Source organism: Siniperca chuatsi, linkage group LG24 (assembly GCF_020085105.1).
Source record: "Siniperca chuatsi isolate FFG_IHB_CAS linkage group LG24, ASM2008510v1, whole genome shotgun sequence".
Classification (NCBI taxonomy): domain Eukaryota; kingdom Metazoa; phylum Chordata; class Actinopteri; order Centrarchiformes; family Sinipercidae; genus Siniperca; species Siniperca chuatsi.
Genome location: NC_058065.1, coordinates 18,541,872 through 18,560,906, shown reverse-complemented (window position 1 = coordinate 18,560,906; position 19,035 = coordinate 18,541,872). Strand labels below are relative to the sequence as shown.

At 42.3% G+C, this 19,035-nt stretch overlaps 1 protein-coding gene across 2 annotated transcripts in view; it reads left to right on the top strand.

Annotated features, from left to right (window-relative positions):
- Nucleotides 1–17,573, top strand: part of LOC122872316 — a 65,635-nt gene extending 48,062 nt beyond the window's left edge. For both annotated transcript variants that reach the window (XM_044188395.1, XM_044188396.1), the window contains exons 13-18: nucleotides 1,647–1,795; nucleotides 2,828–2,973; nucleotides 8,869–8,945; nucleotides 9,221–9,364; nucleotides 15,950–15,997; nucleotides 16,864–17,573. In XM_044188395.1, coding sequence (XP_044044330.1) covers nucleotides 1,647–1,795; nucleotides 2,828–2,973; nucleotides 8,869–8,945; nucleotides 9,221–9,364; nucleotides 15,950–15,997; nucleotides 16,864–16,994 — 695 coding nt within the window. In that variant the 3' untranslated portion in view covers nucleotides 16,995–17,573. The remainder of the gene's footprint in view (nucleotides 1–1,646; nucleotides 1,796–2,827; nucleotides 2,974–8,868; nucleotides 8,946–9,220; nucleotides 9,365–15,949; nucleotides 15,998–16,863) is intronic.
- Nucleotides 17,574–19,035: the final 1,462 nt, after the last annotated feature.

Here is a 19,035-nt window from a genome sequence, read left to right as displayed (position 1 = left end):
GTGGAAGTGGGAAAGTTGCAGGATTTGAACGTCTCTCTCAAGCTTTCTTTCTTCATTCTTTACACCACTACCTCTGTCACTTTTCATGTATAATGAATGAAACAACATGAATGCCTTGAAGGACAGAATGTGTGTGCCATTATCCCTAACACCCCTTCAAATGTTGCTATTCGACACATCTATAAAAAGGTTTTTGTTGGACGACACAACAGTTTCAAGTATGTCTTGATTTTATGTTGAAGTACAGAAATATGTTTATCCTGGGGGGAACATTAGAATCAGAATTAGAATCAGCTTTATTGCCAAGGAGGTTTACACATTCAAGGAATTTGCATTGGTATTTTGGTGCATAACAATAAATTTTGTAGAAATATAAAGAGTGATAAAGCAAGTACTGCAGGTCAAGAATCATAAATATAAAATATAAAACTGACAATAAGATTGTTTTGTTCAGTGTGCAAAATATTTACATGGGAATGTGCAAAAGTTTACAGTATGAGTATTCTGTACTATAAGGGGGGTTGGTTGGGTATGAGAGTCAGTGTCAGTGGGTGTCGTGGGCCTTGTTGATGAGGCTGGCTGCAGATGGTTGTGGTGGACCAACTTACTGCCATCCCTAGATCCATGCTGCAAACATGGTTCTAGGTCCGGTCTAGTGTCAATCACTACAGATTCGTTGGCTATTCAGTCTAATTATCAGGCTACGATTAACATGCCACACATGCCGTAAAGTGGTGAGGTCCATGCTTGCATCTGCTCAAACTAAAGTAAAGTTTATTGTGGCAACACTTCTTTATATTGGTTCTTAGGGCTGTGCAGTTTCATCCTCAGTTGATTCCGTGTTCCCTTGCTGAGGACCACTAGGGCTTCACTAGAGGGCTCACTGAATGGAAGACACCAAGGGAAGAAAATGTGGAACCAAATGCAGGCTTATTCTTTTCAGCAATGCAAAATGTTCACTTCCTGAAGTAGACGGCATTTCAACTGACTTGCTCAGTGATCCCTTTTTATAGTTAGTTATTGCTGTAGTCTTGTAGTCAGTTTGAAGTTGTGGCCCTCCATGGAATCTACACATCTTGTTGTCCAAGCCCTAAATAAGGGTTCAGTATGCTTCAAATAAACTAGTTCATACGGTGTGTTGTCCAACCGCATCTGTTCTGAGTGGGCACACTTCCACTGCCTCCCTGATTTCTCTCCACAAATTCAATGTCTTTTGTGTGTTTTGTAGGCTTGATGTGATGTTTCTCCTCAAAGGCATTCATGTTGTTGCACTAACTTGTAGAAGAAGATTTGAAATAAAGAGCTTGAGAGAGAATTCAAACCTGACTTTCTTTCACACCTCCACACACCTTGCAAACTCAATCCCAATCTTGCCTAGAAATATGGTTTGGAGTGCAATTAGACAATCGGACAGGCTCTTTGTTTAAAGCATATAATAAATGGCTCTGAAGTTGGAACAGTATACTGGTCTAAGGCATTGGTTCTTAACATGACAAAGTATTCTCAAGACAAAATAAAAAAAATGTTTTTAATTAAATCTGTTGCTAAAGTATCCCACTGAGAGAATTGATAAGATTGACGTATTCGCTGTTTGTTCTTCTTCACATCTGCTATTCTGTTGCCACTTTCTCGGCTTCTTCCCCAAGCGCCCCACGTTGAGCACTTCCTAGAGGTGCCTGTGGGTGACGTGGTGGTTCTAGCATGCTATATTCAGATCTCCAGAAGCCAGTCCCCCAACGATCTGCAAGTCTGGTGGACCAGGAATGGCAGCACTATAGTGTCAATAGAAAAGGAGGTACTGTATACTGCAGATGGCCAGTGATGCATACTGTAGAATTATATTTTCATAAATATCCATGTATGTATTATCTATTGTCTGATGTGTGGAAGAGATTACTTGTATATGCACGTAAGAGGTGTTTTAAAGACTCTAAGCCATTACCACAAGTTATAGTGCAGTAAGCAGTTACACCTCTCTGTACCCAATGCCTTGACAGCATATTTAGATAAGAGAGCTTAAACTGCATTTTATGCCACCCATTTTTGTATTCATACATGCTTGTCAAGGTGAAACCTTTTGTAGGTCTCAAACCATACCTTAGGGGCTACCTCAGTCCATTGGTTTGGTTTATCTCGATAGTAATCCTGGTGCTGGGGATTACCCAATACAGACCGTGCTAGTAAATTGAATTGCAGTAATTCCAAACCTTTCCAGTTTGTGGAATAATCAGGATTGCATAAGCGTACCAGCTGTTTTAGCTATAAAGTGTAATAGTGCAAAGTGCATGGCAGGGAAAGCCACCACTATCTTTAGGTTAGGTATATTTTATTTATTTATTGGTTATTATTTTATTTAGGGCCTCTTACCACTGTGTTGGTGCAGCGAGGGCCCACTAAACTTTTTTCAGGGCGTAATGTACAGTAATGTCACCCTGAAACACACCATTTTAGCCAGTCACATACACACATACAGTATACTCCCAAAACCTGATCCTAACTGGAATACTACTGTGCAATGTATGTCTGTCTCAGTTTGTCTCTCTTTTTGTGGCAGTTGTAAAGCACAGACTCAAAAAACAAAAAAAGGGTAGAATATAGATATACAGTATCTTTGGTTTGGGCAGAATGGCAGACCTCAGATTCTCACACAGGCTTTACCACTTTACACACATGAAAGGACACATATATACCTTGATGCTGTTATTTGTATTTTCACATTGAACATATGTAAAAGGCCTTCTTTGTCAGTATTATATACTGTTGTTGGTTTGCATTCTGTCATAAAAGTCTCTTCATTTAACATCTGATCATGTCTTTTCACTTACAGGCTTTGTTCTATACTGCTGTGGTGTCTAATTCTGAAGATATATCTCGGATCGATCTATTCGTTGATACTAAAGAAGCATTTCATCTTTATATAACCCGAACAATGATGAGTGACAATGGAGAATACCGCTGTTTGTATAAAACCAGGTAAGTTTGATGGACTACTTTGTCTGCAACATTAAAAGTAGGTTATCTATCATCATATATATATATATATATATATATATATATATATATATATATATATATATATATATATACATATATATATATATATATATAGACACACACACACTTTTCAAAGGGCCTTACCAAACCATTCTGAAGGAAGCCTTGGATGGATGGATCAAAGAATCAGGTCCAGATAATCATCAATCTTTCAATAAATCAAAACAATTTACCTAGTTTTATTTACCAAAGCTCAAAATCATATAAAGCCTACGTCCAGAAACTAATACTATGAGATAGAGGAAAAGAGAATAAAAAGAGTCAAGGAACCAAACAAAATTCCTAATCAAACGCTACAAAGTGCAAAATCAGACTAGACAGCTGCCAAAAGACCAAACAATTCTAAAAGGAGAGTAAAAAAACCAACCAAGAGATCAAGAGGGGACTAAAGATGAAATTACTACTGCTTGTATACACTACTTCTGAGGGGTTTTACCAAAATCTAACAACATAAATGGTTATAAAACAAGCAACATAGGTGTTCATTGGTACAGAGTAAACACGCAAAACAAGCAAAACAAGTTCTTTTTTCTGAACATCATCACACTTAAAATAAAAATTCTAATTACCAACAGGAGAACTCAAAAGCTTTTGTCTTACTTGGTCCTGTAACTTTCCTTCCAGTGGACAGAGAGAGGTACAGACAGACAGGGGACACCGAGATGGACCAGAATGTTGTTTATTGAATGACAGCCAGATATAGTGGGTATGGAGAGAGGGACGTTTGTAGGAGGGAGATCACTGGAGGCAAGCAGGGAGATCGCTGGAGGCAAGCAGGGAGATCGCTGGAGGCAGGCAGGGAGAAACGCTGGAGAAGGGAGATAGGAGTGTTATGCCAAGTGGCATGGTGAGTCCTATATTCGAACGAGGTTGGACACAAACTGAGGTGAGTGCAGGGCTTATATACTGGCTGTGATTGGGAACTAATGGGGAGCAGGGGTGTAATTGGGAGCAGGTGTGGGTGATTAGTGGGTAGTGGAGCCTGGAGTATCCCTGACAACAGCAGGTCAGTCCTCTTGCCTTCTTTCCTTCTCGCTACAGAGACTGGAGAGGAGCCTTTCAACCCATGCTGGGCTGATTGGAGATCAGCAATAGCTGGTTCTCCCCATGACTGAAGCATGTGGAGGGGGAGGTACCAATGATCTATTATGATCCCCAGGTGGCATCGGTTCCTACAGACCTTGCTCTGCTCTCCCATCTGAACTATTCCTCTTTTCTGTGGGGACAGGTTAGTGGCCAATACAGTGCCTGGAAGGGGGGTTGTAGTAGCATTCCACTTCTTTAACAGGTTAACATGATATATCTGGTAACCGTTTCGCCAGCCCAGCTGCCTTACCCGATAGTTCACTGATCCCGTGTAATGTTATGGCCTCTGGAAAACATGTGGCATAGTCCATGAGGACAAGGATGAATCAATGTCCATGACTGGTTCTTGGTAGGGGTCCAACTATGTCCATGGCGAGTTGCTGGAAGGGAGTTCCGATGATGGGCAGAGGGATAAGGGGACTCTGATACATTGGCTTGGAGGCAGTGAGCTGGCAGGGTTCAATGGTATTACTGGGTGACTGTAAGGGAACTCAAACAAGACCTCACTGGATTCACCTCTTTCACGTTGGGGGTTCCAGTTCCTGATTGTCACCTGCCGTGTCTGTTGTCTCTTTCTCTGGTGGTGGCAAGTCCTCTTCCCTTTCTGATGCCTCCAACTCAGTGGGTGGCTCCGTGGACAGGAATACACATGCCGGAGAGGTGGTCAGGAGGTTCGTCTGGGTTCATCGGCTGACCCTCTTTCTGCATCCCGAGTGGATTCCACATCTCCAGTAACGGGCGAACAGCAGGCAGTCTCTTCCTATCAGAATAGGTACAGATAACTTTCCAGCCAGTAGCGTGGTGGAGGCCCTGGGGCTCTGTATTTGCAACTTCTTCATGCATCCAGCAGGATGTGACTAGTAGACATGGGTTGCCTCCCTCATTGGATGGTGTGGTTGGCATGGGGACACCTAACACCGGCGGCGGTCTGGTGTAATTAGAGATCGACGGTGCTTGGGGCCAGTCCCTGCTGCTGGTGAACGCCCTCACGAGTCGACTGCAACATCTCCTGAGTAACTTGGTGGTTTCCAAGTAATCCAACAAGCAGTTCAACTGAAACAGGGGCTGCCTGGGCCGCATACCTTTTTTGCATCAGGGGGAAGAGTACGGATACATCGGTCCATCACCACTCACTCCACGAAGGAAGGGCCTGTTTCCTCCGTTAGCCAGGCTCCGGTCAGCTGTGTGAGGTCTGCCAGTTGTGCTCAAGCCAGTAGTGAAGGGTCATACTTCCAATCATGGAACCGCTGCACTCGTGCTGGAAGGCTGTATCCATACTGGGATGGCTCCTTTTAGGGTCCAATAGCCTGCTGGGCCTGACCAATCATGAACAGTGCAAGGAGGCCCCCCCACTGATCTGTCAGCCACTTCACTGCGCAGTATCTTTGCTATTCCTAGTACTGCACTTTTCTGGACCGAGATGTCTGGTGCTCTTCCAGGGATCTGCTGTAGCCACTCCTCCAGTTTGGGGGTCACTGCTCCGAGTGCTCCGATGACCACGGGCACCACTGTCGCCTTCACCTTCCAAGCCTTCTCCAGCTCTTCTCTGAGCCCTTGGTATTTCTCTAGTTTCTCATGTTCCTTTTTCCTGATGTTGCCATCACTTGATATTGCCGTGTCAACCACAACGGCTTTCCTCTGCTGTTTGTCCACCACCACGATGTCTGGTTGGTTCGCCATTACCATTCTGCCAGTCTGAATCTGGAAGTCCCACAGGATCTTGGCTCGGTCATTCTCTACCACCTTTGGAGGTGTTTCCCACTTTGACCTTGGGGTTTCTAGTCCATACTCCGTGCAGAGACATTCTCTGAGCACTTCATCTGTTGGGGCCTTATCATTGATGTACTTGTGGATCTTGGTGCTCTCACACTCACTAGTCCATGGCCGCCTTCCTTACGGCTAGCGTACAGTCTCAGGGTGCTGGATTTGGGATGGAACCCTCCATGCATGGTGAGGAGCTTTCGTGTCTTAACGTCTATGGTCTGTATCTCTTCCTTTGGCCACCTTATTATTCCCGCAGTGTATCTGATCACTGGCAGAGTGTAGCTGTTTATTGCCTGGGCCTTGTTCTTGCCATTGAGCTGACTTCTTAGGACTTGCCTTACTCGTTGAAGGTATTTGGCAGTTGCTGTTTTCCTTGTTACCTCTTTGAGGTTGCCATTTGCTTGTGGTATTCCAAGGTACTTGTAACCATCCTCAATGTCTGCTATTGTTCCTTCTGGGAGTGAGACCCCTTCTGTGTGGACTACCTTCCCTCTCTTCGTCACCATTGAACTACACTTCTCAAGCCCGAATGACATCCCAATATTGGTCCGCTGGTGTGGATCAGTGAGTTGATGTCCCGCTCGCTCTTAGTGTATAGCTTGATGTCATCCATGTAGAGGAGGTGGCTGATGGTGGCCCCATTCCTGAGTCGGTATCCATAGCCAGTCTTGTTGATTATTTGGCTGAGGGGGTTCAGACCTATGCAGAACAGCAGTGGGGACAGAGCATCTCCTTGGTATATGCCACATTTGATGGACACTTGTGCAAGTGGCTTGCCATTGGCCTCAAGGGTGGTTTTCCTCAACCAGGTTAGTGTGTGGCTCCTCTGGTTTCTTTGCCAATGCCCTTCTGTGCTTTGCTCATGTATTGATCCATGTGCCCACTTATCTTAGCCGCGTTGATGCCTGACATGAGCTTCCATGTTGTGGAGAGACAGGTTATTGGCCAACAGGTTATTATTGTACCCTTTTTTGAGGGATCCTTCAGGATCAGGATTGTACGCCCTTCGGTAAGCCCTTCAGTAAACCCTTCAGTAATTCAGGGTGCATCCCATCCCTTAACAGCTGGTTCATTTGTGAGCTTCTTTAGCCAGTAGGTGTGGATCCTGTCAGGGCCTGGTGCTGTCCAGTTTTTCATACCTGATGTCTGCCACTGTGATGGTTTGTTTGGCAGTTTCGAGTGCTTCAGGTACTCACAAAGAGGAGCTAGAAAATATGTGGAGAGTAAAAGCAACAATGGTCCCAGTGGCAAATTTGTAGTATTCATGCCTAAGGCCCAAGGTGAGAAAAAAAATTATTGAGAAAGCTCTTCTGAGCAGTACTGTCCATGACTAGTAAATTGACCTTTTTATGTGTAAAACAGTGGAGTAGAATTATTAGTAGTACTAGTGCCAATTACAGATTCCAATAGCCGTTCCATTTTGGATATTGTTCTAAGTTGGTAAAATGCCCAGATTGGTTAAGCTCCATGGCCAACAGATCCCTTTAATGAATCTTTCATTCACAATCTCTCCTAGATCATCTCTTTTGCCTCGTTCTGACACTACAAGCATCTACAAAGACTAAAACTGGTGACGTATACAAACACATGCTAACTCAGACACAGTTGTTAGAAAGACATGGCTGAGCTTCTTGACTTCCAAAGGGCGGATGCACTTCACCTAAGTCAACCAAACAACCATGAAATTCAATATTTGTGAGAGGGCACTCATGACAAAGGGGGGAATGGCAAGTCCCTGTTTAAATATGTATCTACTGTCCATCATGTTAAAGTAAGAACTTGTGGCATTTTTGAGACCAGCCATTTGAGAACAAAGAGTGCTCGGCCTCAGCCTTCCGTCTGTGTTACACTGTATTCTGTGACCTGTAGCAGTGCAACAACTCTGCCTTCTGGTAAGTTAAGTGCATTGCGCATTCAGAAAAAATCTGCGATTTCTTTAGTTAATATTTGCTGAATGAGAATATTATTTCCACTGTATGGTTTTTTTCCCCCTCACAGCAAAAGAAAAAATTCGTCAGGACAGGGTTAAGGAATGTCACAGAGCAGAGACAATTATGTGGTGAATGTCCTACACCCTTTTGAAAAAATATGACGGCATTTGGTGGACACAGAATGGCAATGTAGTGGCCTGGGGAAGTGGGAATGTGGCTGGAAGGAGGGACAGAGAGGCAGAATGGGCAAAAATGTACATAACTGAGGAAACAGTCGTGACAAAAAAGCTATCACACCCCATCCCTAGTGCCAATTCAAGATCAGTTTTGCTTTGTCACTGGTAGATGTTATATGATTAAGCCCCTATCCTGCACTGTTCCTACAGCTTTTTTATTTCATGTAGTACATCTAAAATAATATTGCTTTTTACAAAACCTCTGTCTCTCAGTCTAATTCTTGACAATAAAAAATATACCTTTTCGAAATATTTCCAAGGCTTTCAGGATAAAAAAACCAAATCAAAACAAATCAAACAAGTTCAAACATGGCAATGACATTTAAAATGTACCTCAGAATGAGGTACTTTCTCATTATTTAAGTGCACATAGTGAATCATTGAAAATGCAGCGATAAAATGGTTGTGACAAAAATGCTATTGCACCCCATCCCTAGTGCAAATTCAAGATCAGTTTTGATTTGTTACTGGTAGATGTTACATGGTTAAGCCCCTATCCTGCACTGCTCCTACAGCTTTTTTATTTCATGAAGTACATCTAAAATAATATTGCTTTTTATAAAACTTCTGTTTCTCAGTCTAATTCTTGAAAATAAAAAAGATAACCTTTTCGAAATATTTCCAAGGCTTTCGGGATAAAAACAACAACAAATCAAACAACAGGGCAATGACATTTAAAATGTACCGCAGAATGAGGTACTTTCTCATTATTTAAGTGCACATAGTAAATCATTGAAAATGCAGTGATAAAAAATGGGCTTTGTACTACTAATAATCATTATTAATTATATTTTTAGGGATTCTGATGATCCCAGGCCTGGGATACCAGAGAGTATCACATTGACTGTGCTAGAAACAAACCCTACAGATACTGGTAATCTTTATTCTTATTCCTTTGCAGCAACACAATGTATTTTCATCAGTAGACTTATTAGTTATGAAAGAATGCTGTACCACCACACAGCCCTACAGTTGGAAATCCTATTGTGGACAATTATAACCTTATACACATACTTTCACAGAAAACAGCTGATCAAATCCAAAACACAACACACACCTGTTATTATACCATAAGGCATGTTATATGTCAGTAAACTAATTGCTGTTAGTTGCTGTTAAAACAAAAATATTCTGGTAACTTTTTCACAGTTTTTCATCCTGAAGAGACAACCACAGGAACAGAGGACTTGCTTATAATACCTTGGACAGAAGAGGTGACTGATGTTGAAACCACTGAATCCCCACTTGATCTTATTCCTGTTCTTCTGGAAGATTCCACACAGGCAATAAAAGGTGAACCTTTCTCAGTTATAAGACGGTGTAGCCCCTCATTCGTCCAGGAGTGTTCTATCGTAGCAAAGGTTTCAGTCGTAGTCATCTGGACACTGTTTTCAGAATCAAGACGTTTCTGAGTTTCTCAGTTATAATGAAAATGTGATATAAAAGAAAAGTAGGTTACAAGAGACCAGTTTATACAGGAATAGACCAAAAATTCCCAATCAGTATGTATATGTACTGTATGAATATAATAAAGTGAATACTTATAAAGTAGATACATGCTTAAAGCAGAAGCTACCTTAACAATTAGACACCATTGTTGCAAAAACTAGGAATGACTGCCCAATTTGAAAATTAAAATAATTAGCCTTTATGCACTGGTTTGTCTGAATAACATTTGTTTAAAGCTGCATTGATTGATTTTGCCACATGGGGGCAATGGAATAAGCTGTGAAAACAATTCAATTAAATTTTATTTATATATGTCACTTGGCGACAGTGGCAAGAAAAAAACTTCCTTTTAACAGGTAGAAACCTTGGGCAGAAGCAGACTCAATGGTGGGCAGCCGTGTTAGGTTTTGAGAGGGAGAGAGAGAGAAGGGGGGGGGAAGCATAATGCAAATTACACCTAATCCTCCGTGAGCAAGCACTTGGCGACAGTGGCAAGGAAAACTTTCCTTTAAGAGGCAGAAACGTCGGGCAGAACCAGATTCAAAGGTGTGTGGCCATCTGCCGCTGCCAGTTGGGTTGAGAGAGAGAGAGAAGGGGGGTGGGGTGGGGGAGAGGGAAGCACGATGCAAATTCCACCTAGAATTTTAAAATAGTAATAATATAATGGTGAATTAATGGTGAGTTAAGATTACTATTAATAAATTAAAAATCAACACAACTGGGGAAGCCGTTGTGCCAAAAAAGCTATCACACCCCATCCCTAGTGCCAATTCAAGATCAGTTTTGCTTTGTCACTGGTAGATGTTATATGATTAAGCCCCTATCCTCCGCTGCTCCTACAGCTTTTTTATTTTATGAAGTACATCTAAAATAATATTGCTTTTTACAAAACCTCTGTCTCTCAGTCTAATTCTTGACAATAAAAAAGTGTTACGGACAGAGCAGGCCGGAGATGAGACAGAAGGATATTTTATTGTACACGATGCAAACAGACAGAATGGTAATGGTACTGATACCGTCCTTTGGTTAGCTGAACTGGAGATCTGGGGCTGTAGAGAAACACATGGGAGATTGGATATGCACGGGACTGGAATCTGGAGCTCGGGAACCGGAAGACGTTTGATGAAGCGAGGTAGGAGTCCATAACGTTGAATTGGCTGGATGCTGAGATATGTCCTATTTCAAACCGAGATCGGACACTGACTGAGGTGCTGGAGGTGGCTTTATAGTGGAGTGAAGTGCTGATGGAGTGCACGTGTGTGATTCGTGACAGGTGTTTCTGATTAGTATTTGGGTGAGGGAATGTGTTGTGTGTGCGTGGGGTTGTGGAGCCTGGTGTGTCTGTGACAGTACCCCCCCTCACGGCCTGCTCCTGAGGGCCGGGGACCCCAACGTCGAGGCAGCCGTCCTCTTCCTTGGGGGGCAGGTCGGTCTGGATGGGCTGCGTGGAATTCTTCTTGCAGAGAGGGATCAAGGATGTCATGCCGGGGGACCCATGATCTCTCTTCAGGACCGTACCCTTCCCAATCCACCAGGTATTCCAGATTGCCACCACGGCGTCAGGAGTCCAAGATCCCGTGGACCTGGTAGGCAGCTCCATCCTCCAGGATCAGTGGTAAGGGGGTTCTGTCATAACGCCAGGCTCTGTGGAGATAGGAACAGAATGGTGATATGGTTTGAGGAGGGAAACGTGAAAGGTAGGGTGGTAGGTCAGTGATGAAGTCAACTCCTAGGTGTGACCAGGGTCTGTTGGGCGTCGGTAGAGGGCACAGTCTGCCTGCAGGAAGATGACGTGGGTTTTTAGATATGGCACAATCTTGACATCCTTGTACGTACCTTCTCACATCCCTAGCCATGTTAGGCCACCAGAAGCATTCCTGTAGCAACGAGAGGGTTTCATTGGCCCCTGGGTGACCAGTGCCTAGAGATGTGTGGGAGGTGTGGATAAGCAGATTGCGTTGGGTTCTTGGAACATACTGATGATCTGGGGGGCAGCCCGGCAGAGCACTGGTGGAGGCATTGGAGAAGGGAATGGATGTCTGACCACTGGATGGGATTTAGGAAGAGATGTTGGGGAAGAATGGGTTCAGGTTCATCAATGGTGTTGTCGGGAGCGTGCAGACGGAATCTGCCTTGGTATTCTTGGTGCCAGGACGATATGAGATGTTGAACTGGAATCGGGTGAAGAATAAAGCCCAGCGAGCCTGGCGAGGGTTGAGCCGTTTGGCCTTCTTGAGATATTCCAGGTTTTTGTGGTCGGTCAGTACTGTAAAAGGGTGTTGGGCGCCCTCCAGCCAATGCCTCCATTCCTCCAGGGCCAACTTGATGGCTAGCAATTCGCGGTCGCCGATGTCATAATTTCTCTCCGCCGGGCTGAGTTTCCGGGAGAAGAAAGCACATGGGTGGAGTTTGGCCGGGGTTCCCTGCAGTTGAGATTGCACCGCTCCTACCCCGGTAGTAGAGGCGTCTACCTCTACAGTGAATGGTCTTTCTGGATCCGGATGGGCTAGGAGCAGCGCACTGGTGAAGGTCTTTTTGAGGAGGTCGAAAGCTTCTTGTGCGGAGGGTGGCCAGGACAGAGACTTGAGCTTGTGGAGCAAGCTGGTCAGGGTATGTACTATAGTGCTGTAATTTCGGATAAAGCGGTAGAAGTTCGCGAAACCGAGGAATTGTTGCAGTTCCTTAATGGTAGTGGGTGTTGGCCAGTTCTGGGTGGCGTCCACTTTCCCCTCGTCCATCTTGATGCCACTGCTACTGATGTTGTAGCCTAGGAACTGCACTGAGGACTGATGGAACTCACATTTTTCGGCTTTGAGGAAGAGTTGATTGTCTCTCAGGTGTTCCAGGACCTCCACAACATGCTGGCGATGTTCGGCCATGCTCCGGGAGTATATCAAGATGTCATCGATGTAGACGATCACGAACTTGTGAAGGAACTCCCGGAGCACCTCATGGATGAAGTCCTGGAATACGGAGGTTGGCCAAGCCGTAGGGCATTACCAAATACTCGTAGTGGCCGTTGGGTGTCACGAAGGCTGTCTTCCATTCATCCCCCTCGCGTATCCGAATGAGATTATACGCACTGCGGAGGTCCAGCTTCGTGTAGACAGTGGCACCGCGAAGTTGTTCCAGTGCTGCAGGGACGAGGGGAAGTGGATACCGGAACTTGACAGTGATGCGGTTGAGTTTGTAGTCTGCACAGGGCTGCAAGCCTCCGTCCTTTTTGGCCATGAAGAAGAAGCTGGATGCTGCCGCAGATGTATCCTTGGGCCAATGCCTCCTCGATGTACTCCCCCATGGCTTTCTGTTCGGGAATGGACAATGGGTAAATCTTTCCATGGGGCACTGGTTCACCCGGTATGAGATCTAAAGCACAGTCCCATTGCCGGTGTGGCGGCAACTGGGAGGCTCTCTTAGGGCAGAACACATCCTGGTAGGTGGCGTAGCAGGGCGGAATATCCAGACTCTCGCAGGCTTTCAATGGATGTGGTGTAGACAGGGAGTTGCTTCGGACCAGGAGAAGATGGAGCTGGCAAGCGAGGGAAACAGCCTGGGAAACAGGAACTACCCCACCGCAGTACCTCACCGGTGGGCCAGGATACGATGGGGTTGTGTTGCTCTAGCCAGGGACGCCCTAAGATAACCTCCGCAGTCGAGCCCTCCATCATTGTCAGTACACGTGCCGCAGCATTCTGGATCAACTGGAGAGTCTTAAGGGATTTATTCGGGCACCCTGATAATAAGGAATTGCAATAATCCAGCCTTGAAGTAACAAATGCGTGGACTAGTTTTTCTGCATCATTTTGAGAGAGAATGTGCCTGATTTTTTGCCATCTAGAGCAACTATATCTTTAGATAATGTACGTTGTAATTGTGAACATTTGAGCAACAGATGCCTATTTACACATCCAGCAAACATAGAGCAACATTAGCATTCATTTGGACTCGTGTTTGAGTCCATTGATGAATGTCCAACATTCACTCTCTTTTAGCTTTCCTTAGAAAAATATCTGGCTCTTTAGCTGCTAAATACTCCACTATGTCCACAAGCTACTCACTTGCTGTTTGGTGCTGAGCAGGTTGTGTACAGTGGGTTTATTAGTATTTTTTATTTTACTAGAGTTGATGATAATTAACTGTGGGTTGATCACTATGAGCGACCCCTTTACGCTACAAATAGTCATTTGATCATTTAGTTAATATTGTATAATATATTAGTACAGTTTTAAAGACTACATGACTTTGTTTCTTATACTTTAACTCTTCCATTAAATTATACGTAAGTATAAGTATTTGGTTGTGTTTTCTGTATTTTAAGCATGTGTTGAGATTTACAGTAGATAAAGGGGCACCAAATTGCATAGGTGCAATCAATTAATTATGGCTAATAGAATTATCAAAGATAATCATAAATAATAACTTTAATTAATAATGTCCTCGGGGGTACCACCCTTAAACAACAGAAAGGATAGCTAATTAATTGATTCAGTCTCATAAAATACACTAAACTATCAATTTGGAACTCTGATTAATAATTAAATTAATAACTATAACCAGAATTACCATTAATAGTTAGTAGGCTGAAGGATTTGGAGTTCAACATAGAGGTTGGCAAATTACTCACTCTTGTGCAACATTAAAGAAACCAGCTTAATTATACACAAGCATTTATTAACAGATAATAAAAGCAAAAACACACATGAAGTCTAACTCTAAATGCACTAAAGAACAAAAGGATTTTGTGTGTGTGTGTGTGTGTGTGTGTGTGCGTGTGCGTGCGTGCGTGCATGCATGCAAAATGGCTGCTTGGGTCAAAAATGGCGTCAAACAAAAGAAGTTTCATTAAAAATGGCAGCTGAGCAGTGGCTGCATGGTAAACAACGAAATGAAATTTAAAATAGTGGCTAGACTATGTTTGAAGAGTGTGGCTCTGTTAAAGGTCAAATTAAAGTGGATGTGTGAATTCTGTAGGATAAATGGTGTCTGGTTGGAAAAGAATGATAGTTGCATGCAAGACCCTCTGTCTGTGTGAAATATCGCTAACATCAACTTAACATGTGGCTACCAAAATAACAGTGAAAACACATCACAACAATAAACCTCAGAAAAATAAACCAATACATGTAACATTACATTAGTTAAACAGTCCTGTGCTTAGCCATATACACTGTTACTCTATGCTATGCTCAGTTATATGTTACCAGTCCGTGAAGGAAGAGAAGTTTGCTTTGAAGTCCTTCTTGTTATCTGGCGATTCTGTTAGATTAGCTAGGCAGGGAAGAAGGTTTGTTCCAAGTGAAGAAAGTCCATCTGTGCAGATGGAGGAACCGGTCGCTCTGTCTGCCGTTCTCCTTTACTACTACTACTACATTTACTTCTTAACTTTAGCTGGCAGACTTTGCGTAGTATTGTTGCAGAAATCTTACGCAGGCCCTCGCGTCGCTGCTGTAAGAGAGCGTTTGGTTCTGCTGTGTGTCTGCTTCAAGCAGATTACACAGTGGAGGTGGCAGCTGCTGCTGTCTGCTGCTTTAGAAGAGTTCCTGGAGAAGAGAGAAAGAACAATGGCTACTGACCCTTTTATTGACATGGTGACATCACAGGTCACAGGTCAGACTAACCAATGGTAGCTGAAAGCTGGGTCCATGGGGGGAGGATTGTGGGAGACTGAGTTTAATGGCTCTTCTTTGTATACAGAACAAAAAAACATGCCGTCTCCTTCTAAAAGTTCAGTTAAAGTCCCACAAATGAATGAATTCAAATGGTGGCGTGCCAGTGGTCCCAATACATGTTTCTGTATTTGGCTGTGTTTTCTGTATTTAGTTGTGCTTTCTGTATCTGGTTGTGTTTACTCTATTTGCAGCACGGTTCTGTATTTGGTTGTGTTTCTGTATTTGCAGCATATTTCTGTATTTGGTTATGTTTTCTGTATTTAATGTATTTTCTCAAATAAAAGCTGTTAGTCAAATAAAAGCCGGGGGTGTGGTCGCCGCAAACAAATAAAGGCTGGTCTCAAATACAGACTGGGGAAAAAGCAGGGGTGGATAAACTCCCGGTGCCTGCCATATAATGTGCAAGCCAACTAAGCATAATGTACATTTCCATCTCTTTAATTTAATAAATTCTACAATAAAATCATGCTATTTTCGGATTACTGATCTTAAATATTATTGTCGCTTTTCGGTCACTGTGGGTGTGTGTCTGTTAATGTTCCAGCCAAACTGTAATTTGTAGTAACATACAAGTGCCACGAGATGCAAGTAGCTACATTTGAAGTATTTGCAGCGTATTTCTGTGTTTGGTTGTGTTTTCTGTGTTTGCAGCATGTTTTGTTTTCATATCTTGCAGTGGTTTGAGCTTTCAGGGCCACCATACCTTTGACCTTACATGTCATTTCATGTTAATTTTATGATGTTTTTCTACTAATCACAGAGTCACATGCAATGGAAGGCTTTAAGGAGAACTCATTCCCAGATGAAGGTGAGCAGCTGTATACTTTACAGCAGGACAACATTAGGAAAAATGTTTTCAGGGCTGGGATCTGTCTCTCTTCACACAACAGACCGTCCTTCCCAAAAATACGGCCGTATAGGTTGTCTGTGCAAGCAGCTTATTACGCCCCATATTTACATTTGTTGTGAGGCGGCAACCTCTAGTGGCTGTTATAGTAATTATGACGGGAGCAAAAGAGAAGGTCAGGTGAGGGCTTTAACGCCACTATTTCAGGTCTTAACATCCAAGTATTTGCACTTGTAATTAACAAACAAATCATCCACACATGATATTTCATCAGGTTTATTGACAAGTAGGTTTACACATACAAGGAATTTGCTTTGGTATATTGGTGCATAACAATAAACATAGTAAGTAGAAAATATAAAGAAAGATAAAACAAGTACTGTAAGTCAAGAAGCATAAATAGAAAATTGACAATACGATGTAAAAAAGTATAATATAAAATATGTACAATATGACTGTTATTTAAATTAAAGAACTGTACAGTTTGTGCTGGGATGTGTAAAATATTTACCAGGGAATGTGCAAATGTTCACAGTATAGTCAATACAATAGTAAGTTTAAAGAATATTTACAATGTGCAAGATAGTAGTCCAGAAGATTTGCATTAATGTAATGCATCTGTTATCTGTGATTATTATGCATAAATATATCATTTGTTTAAGACAGATATCATGCGCCCCAATCTTTCTGTGGCAGGAGTATAAAGACAGATACAGATAGTAACCTAACTTCATTGTCATTTTAATGTGTAAAGATTATACTGTATATTTTAGCTTTAATGTGTGCTCTCCATCTATCTACCCTCCCTCTCCCACCCATCCTCCAAGGCACCCCAGAGATATCATCTGAGTCTCTCCAGTGGGACACTCTCCCATGGATTCGTATTGGACTCATTGCCGGAGTCTTGCTGGTCACAGCGGTGGTCCTGTGCATTCTGGGAGCTCTACAGAAAATGTAAAAGATAAAGCAGTATAGATAGATTCCCACTTCTGCCACTCAGCTGACCTACGTATTTGAAAGGATTTGAGTTGGCTTCTGAGCTGAGTACACAAGGAAGAGCTTCCTTGTTTGAAGAAAAGGGTTACTATGGTTGGCTCACCACAGATGATCTGGGGCTGAAACTAGACTGTGACTGTGGAGAATATACAAGCTAATAAGTACATTTTGGGGCTTAGAATTTGGTTAACAACATTCTTCAAATTCTGTAAATGACCTACAGTACCTGTAGGCAAACCATATGTCAATCCTTGAGAGTGTTTGTTTGTGTGAAAATATTTGTGATGTTGTTGGTGGGAAGTCCAGAAGAACGGCACGTTGATGTACTGTATGATGGTTATATTTAACCACTATTACTTTAAATGGGTGCTAAGGAGGAATTACCTGTACTACAATAGTTCATATGTTAAATTCAGCATAATGCACATTTCTACAGCATTATTATCATCATTCTAGGTTTTTTATTTGTCATTATACAATAGGATTGCACAATGAAATGCAGTTGTAGCCCCCTCCATGCCACACACATAGAAAATGTATAAACAGATATTCAAATATTTAAATTAGAATAGAATAGAAACAATAAAATAGGCAATAAAAAGAACAAACTATATAAAAGTAGCACTAAAAAATGAAATAAAAAGGAAAACTAAATTATATTTACAAGGAATATATACAGTTACGTATATACTGTACATATACAGTATACGTATATATATATATATATACTATACATACAAAAAATATAAATACGATCAGTTATACTTAGCCCTCTGTTGAGTCGGATACTCTATAATCAGAAATACTGTTGCCACACATTGTTTAATAAATTCCAATTATATTTTGCCATTTTTCTCTGTGTTAAGCCGCTACTAATGAAACTTAACACTTCCTGTAGATGTCTGACCATAGAACTATTTCAAGGACTGAAGACATTCTGCTACCTGAACCACAGAAAGAATTGACAACCTGTCTCTAACAATAACTTGTGTCAAATAAATGCTTGGTTCTTAAGCTAAGGTAATGAAAGTCCCTGGGAATTATTTGAGAATTTCTGGCATTTACCAGGTCAGCCAGGCTCATGAATGATGATGGCCAAATTGGTAAAGTCCCAGACCAGATACCAGGTCCATGGGCCACTCCAACAGAAAGCAGACTTCGGAGGAGCTGCTGTTTCTGTGACTATTCATTCATTAATATATTTTTGTACACAATGTCACAGGTTACATTGTATTGTGCAATTCAGACAAAATGTGTCACACTTTCTCATACTTATATGAGTATATATAGTTTCCTTGACGTCATCCCTTAAAACAGATTAGATTAGAATTTTATAAGAATTGGCGACCATGCAAACATTTTATTACTGTATATTGTTCCCCAACTACAAAAGAATTGTTGTATACGTGTGACCGATTTCAACATGATTTCCCATGATTGCACTGCTGAAACACTGGTTCATGTTTGCTTGATGACATCTGACTGTGTATCTGTAGGGTCCATGGGTAGAAGACAGGAGCTGACCCCTCTCTGGTTAGGAATGAGGAACAGGTGCATACAACTTAGAATGAAATTTGATATAGAAATGACTCTGTGCCAAACTGTGCTATGTAAGGCAGTCATATAAGCCATATAACCCTCAGCACCAAATCAGTTCTCAAATACCTCTCTGTGAGTACAGTGAGCCACTGTCACAATACTGCTTAATATTACTTATTTGACACTCACTGTTATGAGATGGGGTTTATTGTAGTACAAATCTGCAATTTGTAGTTATGTATTTACTTTCTCTTATATGAAAATCAACACGGTGCCTCTTTTTAATTTCATTATATTTTTGTGATATATTATAGTGTTTTCTCCTGTCCATATATGCAGTGTCATCCTGTCATTAATTCCTGGGCAATTCACGCCACAATACATACTCCTGTGACCTCAGCGACTCTCGTGTGTTAAGGACCACAGATGTTTAAATACCTAGGATTCCCCACCAGGCAGAAGAA